The following is a 16891-nucleotide window of genomic DNA, read 5'->3' on the forward strand; positions in this document are numbered from 1 at the left end:
GCCTGCAGCACCTCTTCCCTGACTGATGGATGGCACTGTGGCAAAGAGCAGGGTCAATGAATTAAGTCTCACACGTGGCCCAACTGTCTAAGGGAGAAAACCAGAAACAGACCGAATGCAAAATGATGGAAGAATCGGAAACAAAGAACAGGGGGTGGAAGCAAACGAACTCACATCTTTAAAGAAGCATTGGATCAATAGCAAGGGATGCGGCGGGGGCAGCTCCCCTAATTAGCAGCATCACCGTACAGAGCCAAGTGTCTGGATTTGGCGTCAGAGGCCTGGGCTTGAGCATAACGTGTTGTCAAATAAACAAGTGCCCTTGAGCCAGTTGTTGAAACTTTCTGAATAACATCCTCATCTGAAAATGGAGAAAATACATACTTCACGTGGTTGTTATAAGGACCACACAAAATACGGTCTGTGAAAACGCTTTAAAATCTGCAAGTTGTTACTGTCATTTAATTACAAACCTGGCCTGGTGGGGCAAGAAAGACAAAGCACACTGAAAAACAAAATCCAGCTTGATTTAAAGCAACGCAAAACAAAAACTAGTAGAAAACAGGAAACGATGTCAGGCATAAAACCTTGGCATATTTTCCATGTTTAGAAGCATTTCCCATAAAGGATTATATATAACTGAGTGACTGGAAAACCTCAGGAAAGTTCCATTTCCTCTCCTCCTTGCTTAGCTCCACTTAGAGCTCAGGAATGGTTGCTCGGAGGCCCTGCAAGCGCTCATCAGCCCCCTGTAAGGAGAACTGGCTGTGCAGTTCATGGTTATTATCCATGAAGCTAAAAATGTGATGGGAATGTGATGCGTTTCCTTAGAGCAGGTTTCTGCATTCACAAGTCACCTCCACTCAACCCACAGGCCTCTCCGAGCTCACTTACAGCCTTGTCAGCAAGAAGGCAGAGAGCAGCCTGCTGCAGCTGCAAGTGAGCCCTTTGGGCTGTGCAGGGTTCCTGACACTGCCAGTGGGATAGTAATCACTTTTATGGTATCTAACTGACACCTGCCCTCCTCCCCAGTAAATCACGAATATACTTAAATTTTTTTCTTTTTTAGCCAGCAGAGGGATTGCGAGGTTTTAGCACAAACAGATGATTATCTTCATGGCCACAGTCTTTTAACTAATGCTAAACCCTCGCTTTAATCTCTCCTTCCAGATCTGGGACATCGCAGTTCAAATCTCAAGGGCAGGGACCTACTGTCCTGTATCTGACTGTGACTTTGGCTGCACCACCTTGGACATTGTCCTCTCTGAGCTGCAGTTCCTTTGCTGAGGAAAAGGTAGAGCATGCTCGTGGCTAGATGATCCTTCTCATCTCTTCCCATAAAAATTTCCTCTTCAACCTCAACCTCATCTTACCCCACAAGATGCATAGTCAGGCTGGAGGCATCGCCAGCAGCTGACAACTGTGTCACTAACTTGGCGGACCTGTGTGACCTTTTCTGCAGCAATAGAGCTGCTTTCATGGTCACTCACTGCCTCACACTCTCCCTGTGTAAGATCCGAGCAGCTCTTATTCAGAACCTTTTCTGGTTCTGTTGGCTTTAATAAAGGGACCTTCCCATAGGGAGCTGGAGCAAATCATTTGGTGGCCACACAGTTTCCGTGTCATGGCACACACTCACCCTTATGACCTCCTTCACGAGAAAATAAGAAGGCATCATTGTGCCTTCGAAAGCACTGAAAATCTGCGTTCCTCTCTGTCTCAGTGACTTCGATTGATCTGCCCCTCAGCAGCGTGTGTTACTCCTGGCAGCCACGGGACAGAAATTGTAGGGGTCAGGAGATCTTGTGACCTCAGCCAGCCCATTCGTTGAATTCTCCATCTGCTTACAAACTGCACCCTGTTGCTTTTATCAAATGACTCAGTGAGTTGGGGATGTACGTGGTTTTTTTTGGTTTTTTTAATACAAATTGAAAGTGGCAGGAGGGATTTTGTCAGACAAGAACTTGAGGGAAATTTTGAAGTGTTCTATGGAACCAGATGTTGTACCGTTTATTAAAATTAAGAGAACTATTTAATACAGATGTTTATAGATATTGAGCATATTTATTACTGACTTTTATCTTTCAGAAGTTCAAACTGCTCTACATTTCTTAAAGAAGGGCAAAGAATAAGAAAAGGGGGAGGAGGTGCTGTCACGATAGCATTGCCAAGATATGACCTTAGTCACTTGGTGTGTTATAAGAGGAAATTTTCATCATAATTTTGGAGATGGTTATCACCTTCACCTGTGTGGTCCTGCATATAAATCTAGAAAGAATTGCCCAAAACAATTTTCATCATGATTCTGAAACATCTTGAAGTAAAAACAGACTTCAGTTTTGAAACTTTGTGCATAATGAAAAATAGTACACTGGTGTCACAAGAAAGAGTAATGGAAACAATTCTGGGATTTACTGATGATGGAGTTGTTCAGGGTTCAGTGCCTCTTTTCAGGGTCCACATCACCTCTTCCAGCAGAGCAAAAGCTGAAAGTTCAAAGCCAACTTGAAGGAGCTCTACCATTGACCAGCTGAAGTTCACAAATGTCCAAATAGCTTCCTCGTCTGTAAAATGGGATTCTTACAGAACCCATCCTGTAGGATTCAAGAAGAACCAACTGCAGCATGGCATGCTAAACACACAGCACAGGCATGGCACTTTCTGAGGCCCTTGATTATCAGCAACTATGACAAACTTTATCACTCTCAGTGTGGGAAGTATAGTGGTGAAATTTTGATTCTTATTCTGTTCCCAAGTAGACATAATATATATAACTGATAAAATTGTTGTTGCATAAAATGAAAAAATCAACAATCTGGAAAATACCACCCCTTCTTGAACATCCAAAGCATAGGCATAAACTTTGTCTAGTGAGCGTGAAATGCTTTCTTACCCCAAGGAGAATGTTACCAGAAAAAGAGAACATTTGTCTCCAGCTCCTATAGCTCAAGGGATATTTGGAAGTGAGATAGAAGAGAAAAAAAAAAAAAGCGAGGCACTGTAAATAGCCACAGGAAAAAGGGCATGTAAGAAGTAGGGGGAAATCATTCAGACAGAACTCCGAGCTTCTTCCCACCAAGCGTAAAGGAGGATGGGATTGTCCCTCCCACCACGGTAGTCAAGTAGAGGGCATTTGGAAGAGAACGGACAAGGAAGCCCAGGTCCCTTGGGCCATTATTGTAAAATGGAAATAGAGCAGCTAAAGGCACTGAAGCAGTTTGTGTATAAGTCCTGAGAGAGGAACTGGGCAATCAGAGAGGCTAAGAACTTGCCAAAGTTAAAATGCTAAAATGCAGGCAAGCTGACACAGGTGCAGAGACTACATATACCTTAACAGCTATATTCATAGTCTGGGGAGGAGATGCTGGTACTTGTCACTAGTTCTAAGTCAGGGGAAGACCAGTGGCTACAGTGCACCATTCATTGTGTAAATATTGTTGAGTATGTTTGTATCCCTTCCCCAAATACATGCATGCACGCACACACACACAGACACACACTTTTAAAATTCTTCTAAAACTTAGAGATCTTTTATAGATATATTTGAAGGGAAGGATAATGAATAAATGATGTCAATAACATTTTTTCACACTCACCATGCCAGTGCAGGGATAGGATAGTCCCATGGTGAGGGAGCTAAAGATTGTGGAGAGGCCACTGTATTATGGTTTACTCTGCAGAATAATATTACCACAAACATAGAAGCTTAAAACCACACACATTTATTATCTCACAGTTTCTGTGGGTCAGGAGTCTGGGCATGGGTTAGGTGGGCTCTCTATAAAGCTGCTAAGTGTCAGCCAGGGCTGAGTTCTTATCTGAGGGTCAATTGGAGAAGAATTGACTTCCATGTTCATATGGTTGTTGTCGTCTTTAAAATCCTTGCAAGCTGCTGGACCGAGGGGCTTAGTTCCTTGCTGACTGGCTGCCAGAGTTTTCCCTCAGTTCCTTGTCATGTGCCTTGTTCTTTTTTTTTTTTTTGCGGTACGCGGGCCTCTCACTGTTGTGGCCTCTCCTGTTGCGGAGCACAGATGTGCAGGCTCAGTGGCCATGGCTCACGGGCCCAGCCGCTCTGCGGCGTGTGGGATCTTCCTGGACTGGGGCACGAACCCGTGTCCCCTGCATCGGCAGGCGGACTCTCAACCACTGCGCCACCAGGGAAGCCCCAACATGACAGCTTGTTGCTTCAAAGCCAAGAGGGAAGAGAATCTTTCATCATGACCGTCCTTACAATTTTATGTAACATTATCCAGGAAGTGAAATCCTGTCGCCTTTGTTGTATTCTATTGATTAGAAGCAAGTCACAGGTCTCACCTACAGTCACAAAGAGTGAGTTATACAAGGGCAAGAATAGGAGGAATAAGTCATGGGGGCCAACAGAGCGTCCTTCCACCAAAGCTACTATGTGTCAGGAACTTTAACATATTGAATACTTGATCTTTTCAGCTTCACTCTGAGATGCATATTATTATTACTTTACAGATGAGGAAATTGAGCCTCCCAGAGGTGAAGTAATTTGCCCAAAGATCGCAAGCTAGTAGAAATGCGTCTGGAATTCTAATACAGATCAGAACAAGTGTTATTTTTCCTACCCTTCTTTTTTCGCCCTTTTAAGGCAAGTGTTATTTATCCTTCTTTCCTGGGAAGACCAGGGAATGACCTCCAAGAATGGAACAGGAGTGAGCAGTTGAAATTACTTCCATCTTGGCCTCTGACAGTTGAGTGACACCTCTTCCTCCCCAAAGCCATCACAGTCATCTCTTAACAGAGCTATTTTAGGCTCACTGGCCTCAAGGGCCAGGCCACTCAAATGATCTCAGCGAGGCTTATTCTTTCTTACTCTCACAAAAAACAATCTTTAGAATTCAGTTTAAGAGGGTCCCTGTGATTATCATGTTCTTTCTAATCTAAGTATGGGAATACTTTGATTTGGAGTGAGGAGACATTTTCCCACATTTTTGGGTGCACAAGGTCAGGTGATAGCTGGTTTATAGATACCATAGAAAAATGCACTTGAAAATTCTAGTCATTTCACCAAATCTTTATGTTTAAAGATGTAGTTTTGAGAATACTTTTGATTTTCAAATTGTGCATATAAAGACATTGGTATATTTGAGACTTGTAAAATAACTCCATATTAAACTATCTGCTATGCCTGGAGCATTACTATTATTTTTCATTCACTTAAAATTTTATTTAAACACAAAAATAATTTTGAACTTTATTTTTTAATGCATTGATTGAATTTATTGATTTAGTTTAGTTCTATTCAGTAGCAGTATAATGTAATGTAATTAAAAATTTTTTCTAGTAGCTACATTAAAAATATAAAAGAGGAGGGCTTCCCTGGTGGCGCAATGGTTGAGAGTCCGCCTGCCGATGCAGGGAACACGGGTTCGTGCCCCGGTCTGGGAAGATCCCACATGCCGCAGAGCGGCTGGGCCCGTGAGCCATGGCTGCTGAGCCTGCGCATCCGGAGCCTGTGCTCCGCAACGGGAGAGGCCACAACAGTGAGAGGCCCGCGTACCGCAAAAAAAAAAAATATATATATATATATATATATAAAAGAGGGGCTTCCCTGGTGGTACAGTGGTTGAGAGTCCGCCTGCCGATGCAGGGGACACGGGTTCATGCCCCGGTCCGGGAAGATCCCACATGCCACGAAGCGGCTGGGCCCGTGAGCCATGGCCGCTGAGCCTGCGTGTCCGGAGCCCGTGCTCCGCGACGGGAGAGGCCACAACAGTGAGAGGCCCTCGTACCGCTAAAAAAAAAAAAAAATGTATATATATATATATATATATATATATATATATATATATAAAATAAATAGATGACGTTAATTTTAATGATAATTTTTCTTAACCCTATATAGCCCAAAACTTTTTTTTTTTTTTTTTTTTTTCAGTACGCGGGCCTCTCACTGTTGTGGCCTCTCCCGTCGCGGAGCACGGGCTCCGGACGCGCAGGCTCAGCGGCCATGGCTCACGGGCCCAGCCGCTTCGTGGCATGTGGGATCTTCCCGGACCGGGGCATGAACCCGTGTCCCCTGCATCGGCAGGCAGACTCTCAACCACTGTGCCACCAGGGAAGCCCCAAATCTTATTATTTTAATATACCATCAAAATAAAAATTGTCAATAAGCTACTTCTCATTCTTTTTATCCTACTAAGTCTTCAAAATCCAGTGTGTACTTTATTTACAGAATATCTCAATTTGGAAGCTACATTTTCATTGGAAATATTTGATCTATACTTAGTTTTCATAAACTATGCAATAAGTATAGATTCACATACCCAAATTGTTCTAAACATAAAAGTTTTCAGCCTGCGCGTTGCCGCCAGCCCCCCCACCCGCCGCGTCCCAGCCCCCACCCCGGGGTTCCCTCAGCCCGGTTCCCCGGAGGATGAAGTTCGTGTATAAAGAGGAGCATCCTTTCGAGAAGCGGCGCTCTGAGGGCGAGAAGATCCACAAGAAATACCCGGACTGGTTCCCGGTGATAGTAGAAAAGGCTCCCAAAGCTCGGATAGGAGACCTGGACAAAAGGAAATGCCTGCTGCCTTCTGATCTTACAGTTGGTCAGTTCTACTTCTTGATCCGGAAGCAAATTCATCTCCGAGCTGAGGATGCCTTGTTCTTCTTTGTCAGCAATGTCAGTCCACCCGCCAGTGCCAGGATGGGTCAGCTATACCAGGAACACCGTGAAGACTTCTTTCTATATGTTGCTTCCAGTGATGAAAGTGTCTACGGTCTGTGCAGTTGCTGTCCTTAAGGTGTGTGGGGGGTCCCATTCTACAAAGAGAGAGGGGGCCCTCTTTCCTTGACCTACTCCTCATTGAGGATCAAACACCACCTCCCGTCTTAAGGACCTGCACTTCCTAATGTTTGAGACTCTCCTCCAGCCCCTTGTAACACAAGGGTTAATGGGGGAGATGGCCTCTAGTACCTCTCCTTTCTCCATTCTTCCCCTTTCTTTACCACCTTTCCCATTCTGCTTTAGACTTCTTGATTGCTCATCTCTGTCACATCCGGTGATTGTTTTGGTTTCTGTTCCCTTTCTAACTGCCCAAGGGGCTCAGAACCCCAACAATCCCTTCTTTTCACTACCTTCTTTTTTGGGGGTAGATGGAAGGGACTGAAATTGTGGGGGGAAGGTAGGAGGCACATTAATAAAGAGGAAACCACCAAGCAAAAAAAAAAATAAAAGTTTTCAAATAACTGAATCAGTATGCTTTTGAATTTAAATTAATTAAAATTAAGTAAGATTAAAAATCAAGTTCCTCAGTTACATGAGCCATATTTCAAGTGCTCAGTATCCATCCACATATGGTTAGCAACTACCATACTGGACAGCATAGGTCTAGAGCGTGCTCATCACAGAAGAGATTTCCACTGGACGGTGAAGATCTAGAAGCTCAATAAACTGTTTTTGAACATTGTTGAATTGGAAGATTAATGTTATCAACAACAAATTAGAGGAAAGACTAGGCAACTAGTATTTAAGCCTACCTTTTGATTTGATCCCTGATGAAATGATGATGATGATAATGATGATACTGATGATGATAATGACATTTTATTGAATGATAATTCTGTGCCCAGATCTCTACTAAGCACTTTGTAGCCCTTTGGTGTAATTTCATCATCCCCATTCCACAGATGAGGTACAGAAAGACTAAGTCACTTGTTTAAAGACATGTGTCTAAGAAATGAACAGTGTGAGCCTACACGACCAGACAGTCTGTCTGTAGAGCCTGCATCCTCACTTAATTTACTCTTCTGCCCCTCAGAGATTAATATCTTTTTAAGACTTATCCTAAATAAGATGTCATAGTCCTTGAAGCAAAGACTGTACTGCATGCTCCTCTTTCTTCAGTGGCCTCCTCATTCCCCAGTTCAAGACCTTTGCTCCAGCTTCTCCTGTAGTGTCTTCTTTCTTCACCTTCACTTGTCAGAATCCGAACCATTGGTCCATAGTTGCTTCAGGAACAGCATCCTCCAGAGATGCTGTCTCAAACTTCCAGTGGAAACATTCTTCTCTTAAGGTACTTTATAGGTAACTACATTTCGTAGAGCATAAGTCCTTTTTTCTTTAGCATTCTGGCTACTCTGCATGCGTATTTTGTCTCCCCAAGTTGGCATTAAGTTCCTTGAAGGCAGTTCCTGTTTTTCTGGGATTACTGTTCCCATTTTCCAAAATACCTTCTGCACCCTTAGATGTCTGTAGCATTACTAATTCCATATTGTTCATGTAGTTCCCATCCCATGTGCCTGCTTTTTTTTTTTTTTTTTTTTTTGCTTATATGTGGAATCTTTTTTTAACATCTTTATTGGGGTGTAAATTGTTTTATAATGGTGTGTTAGTTTCTGCTTTATAACAAAGTGAATCAGCTATACATATACATACATCCCCATATCCCCTCCCTCTTGCGTCTCCCTCCCACCCTCCCTATCCCACCCCTCTAGGTGTTCACAAAGCACCAAGGTGATCTCCCTGTGCTATGCGGCTGCTTCCCACTAGCTATCTATTTTACATTTGGTAGTGTATACATATCCATGCCACTCTCTCACTTTGTCCCAGCTTACCCTTCCTCCTCCCCATGTCCTCAAGTCCATTCTCTATATCTGTGTCTTTATTTTTGTCCTGCCCCTAGATTCTTCAGAAGCTTTTTTTTTTCTTTAGATTTCATATATGTGTTAGCAAACGGTATTTTTCTCTTTCTGACTTGCTTCACTCTGTATGACAGACTCTAGGTCCATCCACCTCACTACAAATAACTCAACTTCATTTCTTTTTATGGCTGAGCAATATTCCATTGTATATATGTGCCACATCTTCTTTATCCATTCATCTGTTGATGGACATTTAGGTTGCTTCCATGTCCTGGCTGTTGTAAATGGAGCTGCAATGAACATTGTGGTACATGACTCTTTTTGAATTATGGTTTTCTCAGGGTATATTCCCAGTAGTGGGATTGCTGGGTCATATGGTAGTTCTATTTTTAGTTTTTTAAGGAACCTCCATAGTGTTCTGCATAGTGGCTGTATCAATTTACATTCCCAGCAACAGTGCAAGAGGGTTCCCTTCTCTCCACACCCTCTCCAGCATTTACTGTTTGTAGATTTCTTGATGATGGCCATTCTGACCAGTGTGAGGTGATACCTCATTGTAGTTTTGATTTGCGTGTCTCTAATGATTAGTGACGTTGAGCATCCTTTCATGTGCGTGTTGGCAATCTGTATATCTTCTTTGGAGAAATGTCTATTTAGGTCTTCTGCCCGTTTTTGGATTGGGTTGTTTGTTTTTTTGATATTGAGCTGCATGAGCTGCTTGTAAATTTTGGAGATTAATCCTTCGTCAGTTGCTTCAGTTACAAATATTTTCTCCCATTCTGAGGGCTGTCTTTTCATCTTGTTTATGGTTTCCTTTGCTGTGCAAAAGCTTTTAAGTTTTATTAGGTCCCATTTGTTTATTTTTGTTTTTATTTCCATTTCTCTAGGAGGTGGGTCAAAAAGGGTCTTGCTGTGATTTATGTCATAGAGTGTTCTGCCTATGTTTTCCTCTAAGAGTTTGGTAGTGTCTGGCCTTACATTTAGGTCTTTAATCCATTTTGAGTTTATTTTTGTGTACGGTGTTAGGGAGTGTTCCAATTTCATTCTTTTATGTGTAGCTGTCCAGTTTTCCCAGCACAACTTATTGAAGAGGCTGTCTTTTCTCCATTGTATATTCTTGCCTCCTTTATCAAAAATAAGGTGACCATATGTGCGTGGGTTTATCTCTGGGCTTTCTATCCTGTTCCACTGATCTATATTTCTGTTTTTGTGCCAGTACCATACTGTCTTGATTACTGCAGCTTTGCAGTATAGTCTGAAGTCCAGGAGCCTGACTCTTCCAGCTCCGTTTTTCTTTCTCAAGATTGCTTTGGCTATTTGGGGTCTTTTGTGTTTCCACACAAATTGTGAATTTTTTTGTTCTAGTTCTGTGAAAATTGCCGTTAGTAGTTCGATAGGGATTGCATTGAATCTGTAGATTGCTTTGGGTAGTATAGTCATTTTCACAATGTTGATTCTTCTAATCCAAGAATATGGTATATCTCTCCATCTGCTTGTGTCATCTTTAATTTCTTTCATCAGTGTCTTATAATTTTCTGCATACAGGTCTTTTGTCTCCTTAGGTAGGTTTATTCCTAGGTATTTTATTCTTTTTGTTGCAATGGTAAATGGGAGTGTTTACTTAATTTCCCTTTCAGATTTTTCATCATTAGTGTATAGGAATGCAAGAGATTTCTGTGCATTAATTTTGTATCCTGCTACTATACCAAATTCATTCATTAGCTCTAGTGTTTTCTGTTAGCATCTTTAGGATTCTCTATGTATAGTTTGTCATCTGCAAAGAGTGACAGCTTTACTTCTTTTCTGATTTGGATTCCATTTCTTTCTTTTTCTTCTTTGATTGCTGTGGCTAAAACTTCCAAAACTATGTTGAATAATAGTGGTGGGAGTGGACAACCTTGTCTTGTTCCTGATCTTAGCAGAAATGGTTTCAGATTTTCACCATTGAGAATGATGTTAGCTGTGGGTTTGTCATATATGGCCTTTATTATGTTGAAGTAAGTTCCCTCTGTGCCTACTTTCTGGAGGGTTTTTATCATAAATCGTTGTTGAATTTTGTCAAAAGCTTTTTCTGTATCTATTGAGATGATCATATTGTTTTTCTCCTTCAGTTTGTTTATATGGTTTATCACATTGATAGATTTGTGTATACCGAAGAATCCTTGCACTCCTGGGATAAACCCCACTTGGTCATGCTGTGTGATCCTTTTAATGTGCTGTTGGAGTCTGTTTGCTAGTATTTTCTTGAGGATTTTTGCGTCTACGTTCATCAGTGATATTGGCCTGTAGTTTTCTTTCTTTGTGACATCTTTGTCTGGTTTTGGTATCAGGGTGATGGTGGCCTCATAGGATGAGTTTGAGAGTATTTCTCCCTCTGCTATATTTTGGAGGAGTTTGAGAAGGATAGGTGTTAGCTCTTCTCTAAATGTTTGATAGAATTCACCTATGAAGCCATCTGGTCCTGGGCTTTTGTTTGTTGGAAGAGTTTTTATCACAGTTTCAATTTCAGTGCTTGTGATTGGTCTGTTCATATGTTCTATTTCTTCCTGGTTCAGTCTTGGAAGGTTGTGCATTTCTAAGAATTTGTCCATTTCTTCCAGGTTGTCCATTTTATTGGCATATAGTTTCTTGTAGTAATCTCTCATGATCTTTTGTATTTCTGCGGTGTCAGTTGTTACTTCTCCTTTTTCATTTCTAATTCTGTTGATTTGAGTCTTCTCCCTTTTTCTCTTGATGAGTCTGGCTAATGGTTTATCAATTTAGTTTATCTTCTCAAAGAACCATCTTTTAGCTTTATTGATTTTTGCTATTGTTTCCTTCATTTCTTTTTCATTTATTTATGATTTGATCTTTATGATTTCTTTCCTTCTCCTAACTTTGGGCATTTTTTGTTCTTCTTTCTCTAATTGCTTTAGGTGAAAGGTTAGGTTGTTTATTTGAGATGTTTCTTGTTTCTTGAGGTAAGATTGTATTACTATAAACTTCCCTCTTAGAACTGCTTTTGCTTCATCCCATTGGTTTTGGGTCATCGTGTATTCATTGTCATTTGATTTCTTCAGTGATCTCTTGGTTATTAAACAGTGTATTATTTAGCCTCCATGTGTTTGTATTTTTTACAGATTTTTTTCCTGTAATTTATATCTAGTCTCATATTGTTGTGGACGGAACAGATACCTGACACAATTTTAAGTTTCTTAAATTTATCAAGGCTTGATTTGTGACCCAAGATATGATCTACCCTGAAGAATGTTCCATGAGCACTTGAGAAGAAAGTGTATTCTATTGCTTTTGGATGGAATGTCCTGCAAATATCAATTAAATTCATCTTGTTTAATGTAACATTTAAAGCTTGTGTTTCCTTATGTATTTTCATTTTGGATGATCTTTCCATTGGTGAAAGTGGGGTGTTAAAGTCCCCTACTATGATTGTGTTGCTGTCGTTTTCCCTTTTTATGGCTGTTAGCATTTGCCTTATGTATTGAGGTGCTCCTGTTTTGGGTGCATAAATATTTATAATTGTTATATCTTCTTCTTGGATCGATCGCTTGATCATTATGTAGTGTCCTTCTTTGTCTCTTGTAATGGTCTTTAATTTAAATTCTATTTTGTATGATATGAGAATAGCTACTCCAGCTTTCTTTTGATTTTGATTTGCATGGAATATCTTATTCCATCCCCTCACTTTCAGTCTGTATGTGTCTCTAGGTCTGGAGTGGGTCTCTTGTAGACAGCATATATACAGGTCTTGTTTTTGTATCCATTCAGCCAGTCTATGTCTTTTGCTTATAGCATTTAATCCAGTTACATCTAAGGTAATAATCGATATGTATGTTCCTATTACCATTTTCTTAATTGTTTGGTTTTTTTTTTATTGTAGGTCTTTTCCTTCTCTTGTGTTTCCTGCCTAGAGAAGTTCCTTTAGCATTTGTTGTAGAGCTGATTTGGTGATGCTGAATTCTCTTAGCTTTTGATTGACTGTAAACGTTTTAATTTCTCCATCAGATCTGAAGAAGATTCTTGCTGGGTGGAGTAATCTTGGTTGTAGGTTTTTCCCTTTCATCACTTTAAATATATCCTGCCACTCCCTTGTGGCTTGCACAGTTCCTGCTGAAAGATTAGCTGTTAACCTTATGGGGATTCCCTTGTATGTTATTTGTTGTTTTTCCCTTGTTACTTTTAATATTTTTTCTTTGTATTTAATTTTTGTTAGTTTGATTAATATGTGTCTTGGCATGTTTCTCCTTGGATTTATCCTGTATGGGACTCTCTGTGCTTCCTGGACTTGATTAACTATTTCCTTTCCCATATTAGGGAATTTTTAGACTATAATCTCTTCAAATATTTTCTCAATCGCTTTCTTTTTCTCTTCTTCTTCTGGGACCCCTCTAATTCGAATGTTGGTGTGTTTAATGTTGTCCCAGAGGTCTCTGAGACTGTCCTCAATTCTCTTCTTTATTCTGCTCTGCAGTAGTTATTTCCACTATTTTATCTTCCAGGTCACTTATCTGTTCTTCTGCCTCAGTTATTCTACTATTGATTCCTCCTAGAGAATTTTAAATTTCATTTATTATGTTGTTCATCATTGTTTGTTTGCTCTTTAGTTCTTCTGAGTCCTTGTTAAATGTTTCTGTATTTTCTCCATTCCATTTCCAAGATTTTGGATCATCTTTACTACCATTACTCTGAATTATTTTTCAGGTAGACTGCCTATTTCCTCTTCATTTGTTTGGTCTGGTGGATTTTCACCTTGCTCCTTCATCTGCTGTGTGTTTTTCTGTCTTCTCATTTTGCTTAACTTACTATGTTTGGGGTCTCCTTTTTGCAGGCTGCAGGTTCATAGTTCCCGTTGTTTTTGGTGTCTGACCTCAGTGGCTAAGGTTGATTCAGTGGGTTGTGTAAGCTTCCTGGTGGAGGGGACTAGTGCCTGTGTTCTGTTGGATGAGGCTGGATCTTGTCTTTCTGGTGGGCAGGACTGCGTCCGGTGGTGTGTTTTGGGGTGTCTGTGGCCTTATTATGATTTTAGGCAGCCTCTCTGCTAATGGGTGGGGTTGTGTTCCTGTCTTGCTAGTTGTTTGGCATAAGGTGTCCAGCACTGTAGCCTGCTGGTCATTGAGTGGAGCTGGGTCTTATCGTTGAGATGGAGATCTCTGGGAGAGCTTTTGCCATTTGATATTATGTGCAGCAGGGAGGTCTCCAGTGGACCAGTGTCCCGAACTCGGCTCTCCCACCTCAGGGGCACAGGCCTGACACCCGGCCAGAGCACCAAGACCCTGTCAGCCACACAGCTCAGAAGAAAAGGGAAAAAGAAAGAAAGGAAGAAAAAATAAAATAAAATAATTAAAATAAAAAATAAAAAAATTATTTAGAAAAATTAAAAAGTAATTTAAAAAAAGAGCAACCAAACCCAAAAACAAATCCACCAATGATAACAAGCACTAAAAACTATACTTTAAAAACAAACAAACAAACGAAAAAAAATGGACAGATGGAACCCTAGGACAAATGGTAAAAGCAAAGCTATACAGGCAAAATCACACAGAGAAGCATACACATACACACTCACAAAAAGAGAAAAAGGAAAAATATATATATATATTGGGAAGTCTGAGGTCTTCTGTCAGAATTCAGTAGGGGTTCTGTAGGAGTTGTTGTACATGTAGATGTATTTCTGATGTATCTGTGGGGAGGAAGGTGATCTCCATGTCTTACTCCTCTGCCATCTTGAGGGTCTCCTCCCTGTGCTGGCTTTTGAAGAAAGTTTATTTATTTTGTCTGTGATGTCTTAGAAAACTCTTATGTATGGTAGCTTAAAAATTTGGAGATTCTGTCATTGAGCCTGTGTGTCAGTCTCTTGACATCATTCATAGAGGGTAGCATATACCCTGCTGAAGTCAAAAAGGTGTATCTCAAATGAGTCCATGGACCACATCCCCAAACAAACCCTAGTGAAATATTCTAATTGTTGATGATCTCATAAGCCTTCTTATGTCCACTTGGCTGGACAATGATGCTTCTTTTAGGTTATGTCCATGGCACAATCTGGGATTCTGAGGGAAGAGATGGGGAATAGTTAATTTGACTTAACTGCGGCCATAGTGATCACAACTGAGGGCAGGAGACAGTGAAGAGAGCATGGAGATGAAAATGGGGAGACTTGACTGTTGGTTTCCACTTTTCCTGCTATTCTTCCTCTCCAGGGCCCAGGTTTCCCACCTATAATGTTAACGGTTTAAATTGAGATTTCTTGGTCCTACTGCTCTAAGATGACACAGCATCTTCCATTGACTATTTTAGGGGCCTTGGGTGACCTCAGGTGTGCTCATCTGTCACATATCTGAAAATAAAGTCATTCCCTTGTGAGGCCAGTGTACCATACCTGGGCCATTCTCAGACCCTCATCACCTCTCACTGGGTCTGGGACAACTGTCTCCACACTGGTCTTTCTGCCCAGAAGATTCACTCCAACTCGATTCTCTATGCAGCAGCCAGAGTGACTTAAACCTTTTTGGCACAAGGGACCCGTTTCATGGAAGACAATTTTTCCGCGGAAGGCGGGGTGGGGGAGGGCAGGGAAGATGGTTCAGGCAGTAATGCAAGTGAATGGGGGGCGATGTGGAGCAGCAGATGAAGCTTCGCTCACTCGCCTGCCGCTCACTTCTTGCTGTGTGGCCAGTTTCCTAACAGGCTGTGGACTGGTACCGGTCCATGGCCTGGGGGATGGGGATCCCTGACTTAAAGCACAAAAATGATCACATCACTTTTCTGTGTAAACAGCTTCAGAGCTCCTCTCACTGCTCCAAGCTGGGGGCACTTTTGGCCCCTCCTTCAGTTGTCCCCTGAGTGCTGAATCCCACAGTCTTTGGGGACCCCTGGGGCCTTCCTCACCATGCACAGTGCTCTTACCTCCCCTCTGTGAACTCAGGCCTCCTTTCCTGTCACTGAACTTCCTTTTCCTCACGCTCAGAGTTATCTGAAGCACAGACTTTAGTTTCTAGGAAGTGCCATTACTCATGTTTCATCTCCCTAAAGCCCCAGGACTCACCTACCTGAAGATCATCTAGACCCATCTAGATTCTGCTCTTCATGCTTTGAGGTTTTAATGGCCCCAGCTGCCCAGGAGGCTCTCAGACTCATTAGGATCAAATCCAGTGAAGCCTGCCAGGTTTAGGTTTATTTTCTTCACCAATCAATGTGTAGATATTATTTTCCTGTTGTTCAGAGACGAGACAGAAGCATTTAACTCACTTTTCCAGGTTGCAGGGACTTAAGTCTGTCAAACACCAAATTATTCAACAACAATTTCTGTATATGTGACATATGAAGAGAAGGATTTGATCACCTCTGAGGCTTTTCCTCTCAAAATGGCATCCCTTTGAAGAGTCTGGAGAAGAATATATTTTCCTTTAAAAAGTAATACTTCCTACAACTGAAGGTGAATCCTGTAAGCATATGAGAGAAGCTGTACTGGACCAAGAAATCATGTGCCCCTTTGGGTTCCCTTGACTGTCCTTCCTTCTAAAGCACCACTCACCTCCCAGACTTCACTTATGGACACAGCCCTAGGCAGTGGAACCCCTGAGCCTGCCTGGCCCATGCGGCCACACACTTAGCCCATCTGCAGTGAGATGCCTGTCTACTTCCAGACATGGACGAAGTACCCCACAGAGGGCTGAGATCTGATACCTGAGTTGCTGCTGAAGGGCCCAATGCAACCTGGAATCTTGGAGGTGTTAACTCTTCATGGCGTGGACAGATCAATGGAAAGAGGAGATGGGAAAGTCCTAGGTTGATACATCCCCTTCTTTCCTTTCCCCCCTGTTCGACTCCAAAATGCAGATTTGTGTTGCAGTCTTCCTGACAAGTCCTGTGTGCCTCGTGAGCACAAGTGTGGAGCTGCCTGCTGTATCTTCAGGGTTCATGGTGAAGCAGAATTATGGTGACTTCAACCTGGCTTCCCATGTTTCTTTACCCTGCCTTTCCTTCATTCTCTCTACCCTGGGTTTGCACCTCCCAAATAAAGTCTTAGGTTTGTTTTCTAGATGACTCAGGCTAAGACAGAAGCCCAATATGAAAGGTACTTCTTATTATTATATTTTGTTTTTATACAATTTTTAAAGGTTACTTTTCATTTACAGTCATTACAAAATATTGGCTGTATTTCCCCGTGCTGTATAATACATCCCTATAGCCTATCTTATACCCATTAGCTTGTACCTCCTACTCTCTTGCTCCTATGGTGCCCCTCCTGCCATGACTCTCCCCACTGGTAACCACTAATTTG

General features: G+C 41.6%; 1 protein-coding gene across 1 annotated transcript; it reads left to right on the forward strand.

Annotated features, from left to right (window-relative positions):
• Nucleotides 1-6403: 6403 nt before the first annotated feature.
• On the forward strand, nt 6404-6769 carry LOC132501844 (gamma-aminobutyric acid receptor-associated protein-like). The gene has a single exon (XM_060117595.1). It carries the CDS (start codon nt 6404-6406, stop codon nt 6767-6769), a length of 366 nt encoding a protein of 121 aa, XP_059973578.1.
• The last annotated feature ends 10122 nt before the right edge of the window (nt 6770-16891 follow it).

The sequence above is a fragment of the Mesoplodon densirostris genome, chromosome 14 (genome assembly GCF_025265405.1).
Source record: "Mesoplodon densirostris isolate mMesDen1 chromosome 14, mMesDen1 primary haplotype, whole genome shotgun sequence".
Lineage (NCBI taxonomy): Eukaryota > Metazoa > Chordata > Mammalia > Artiodactyla > Ziphiidae > Mesoplodon > Mesoplodon densirostris.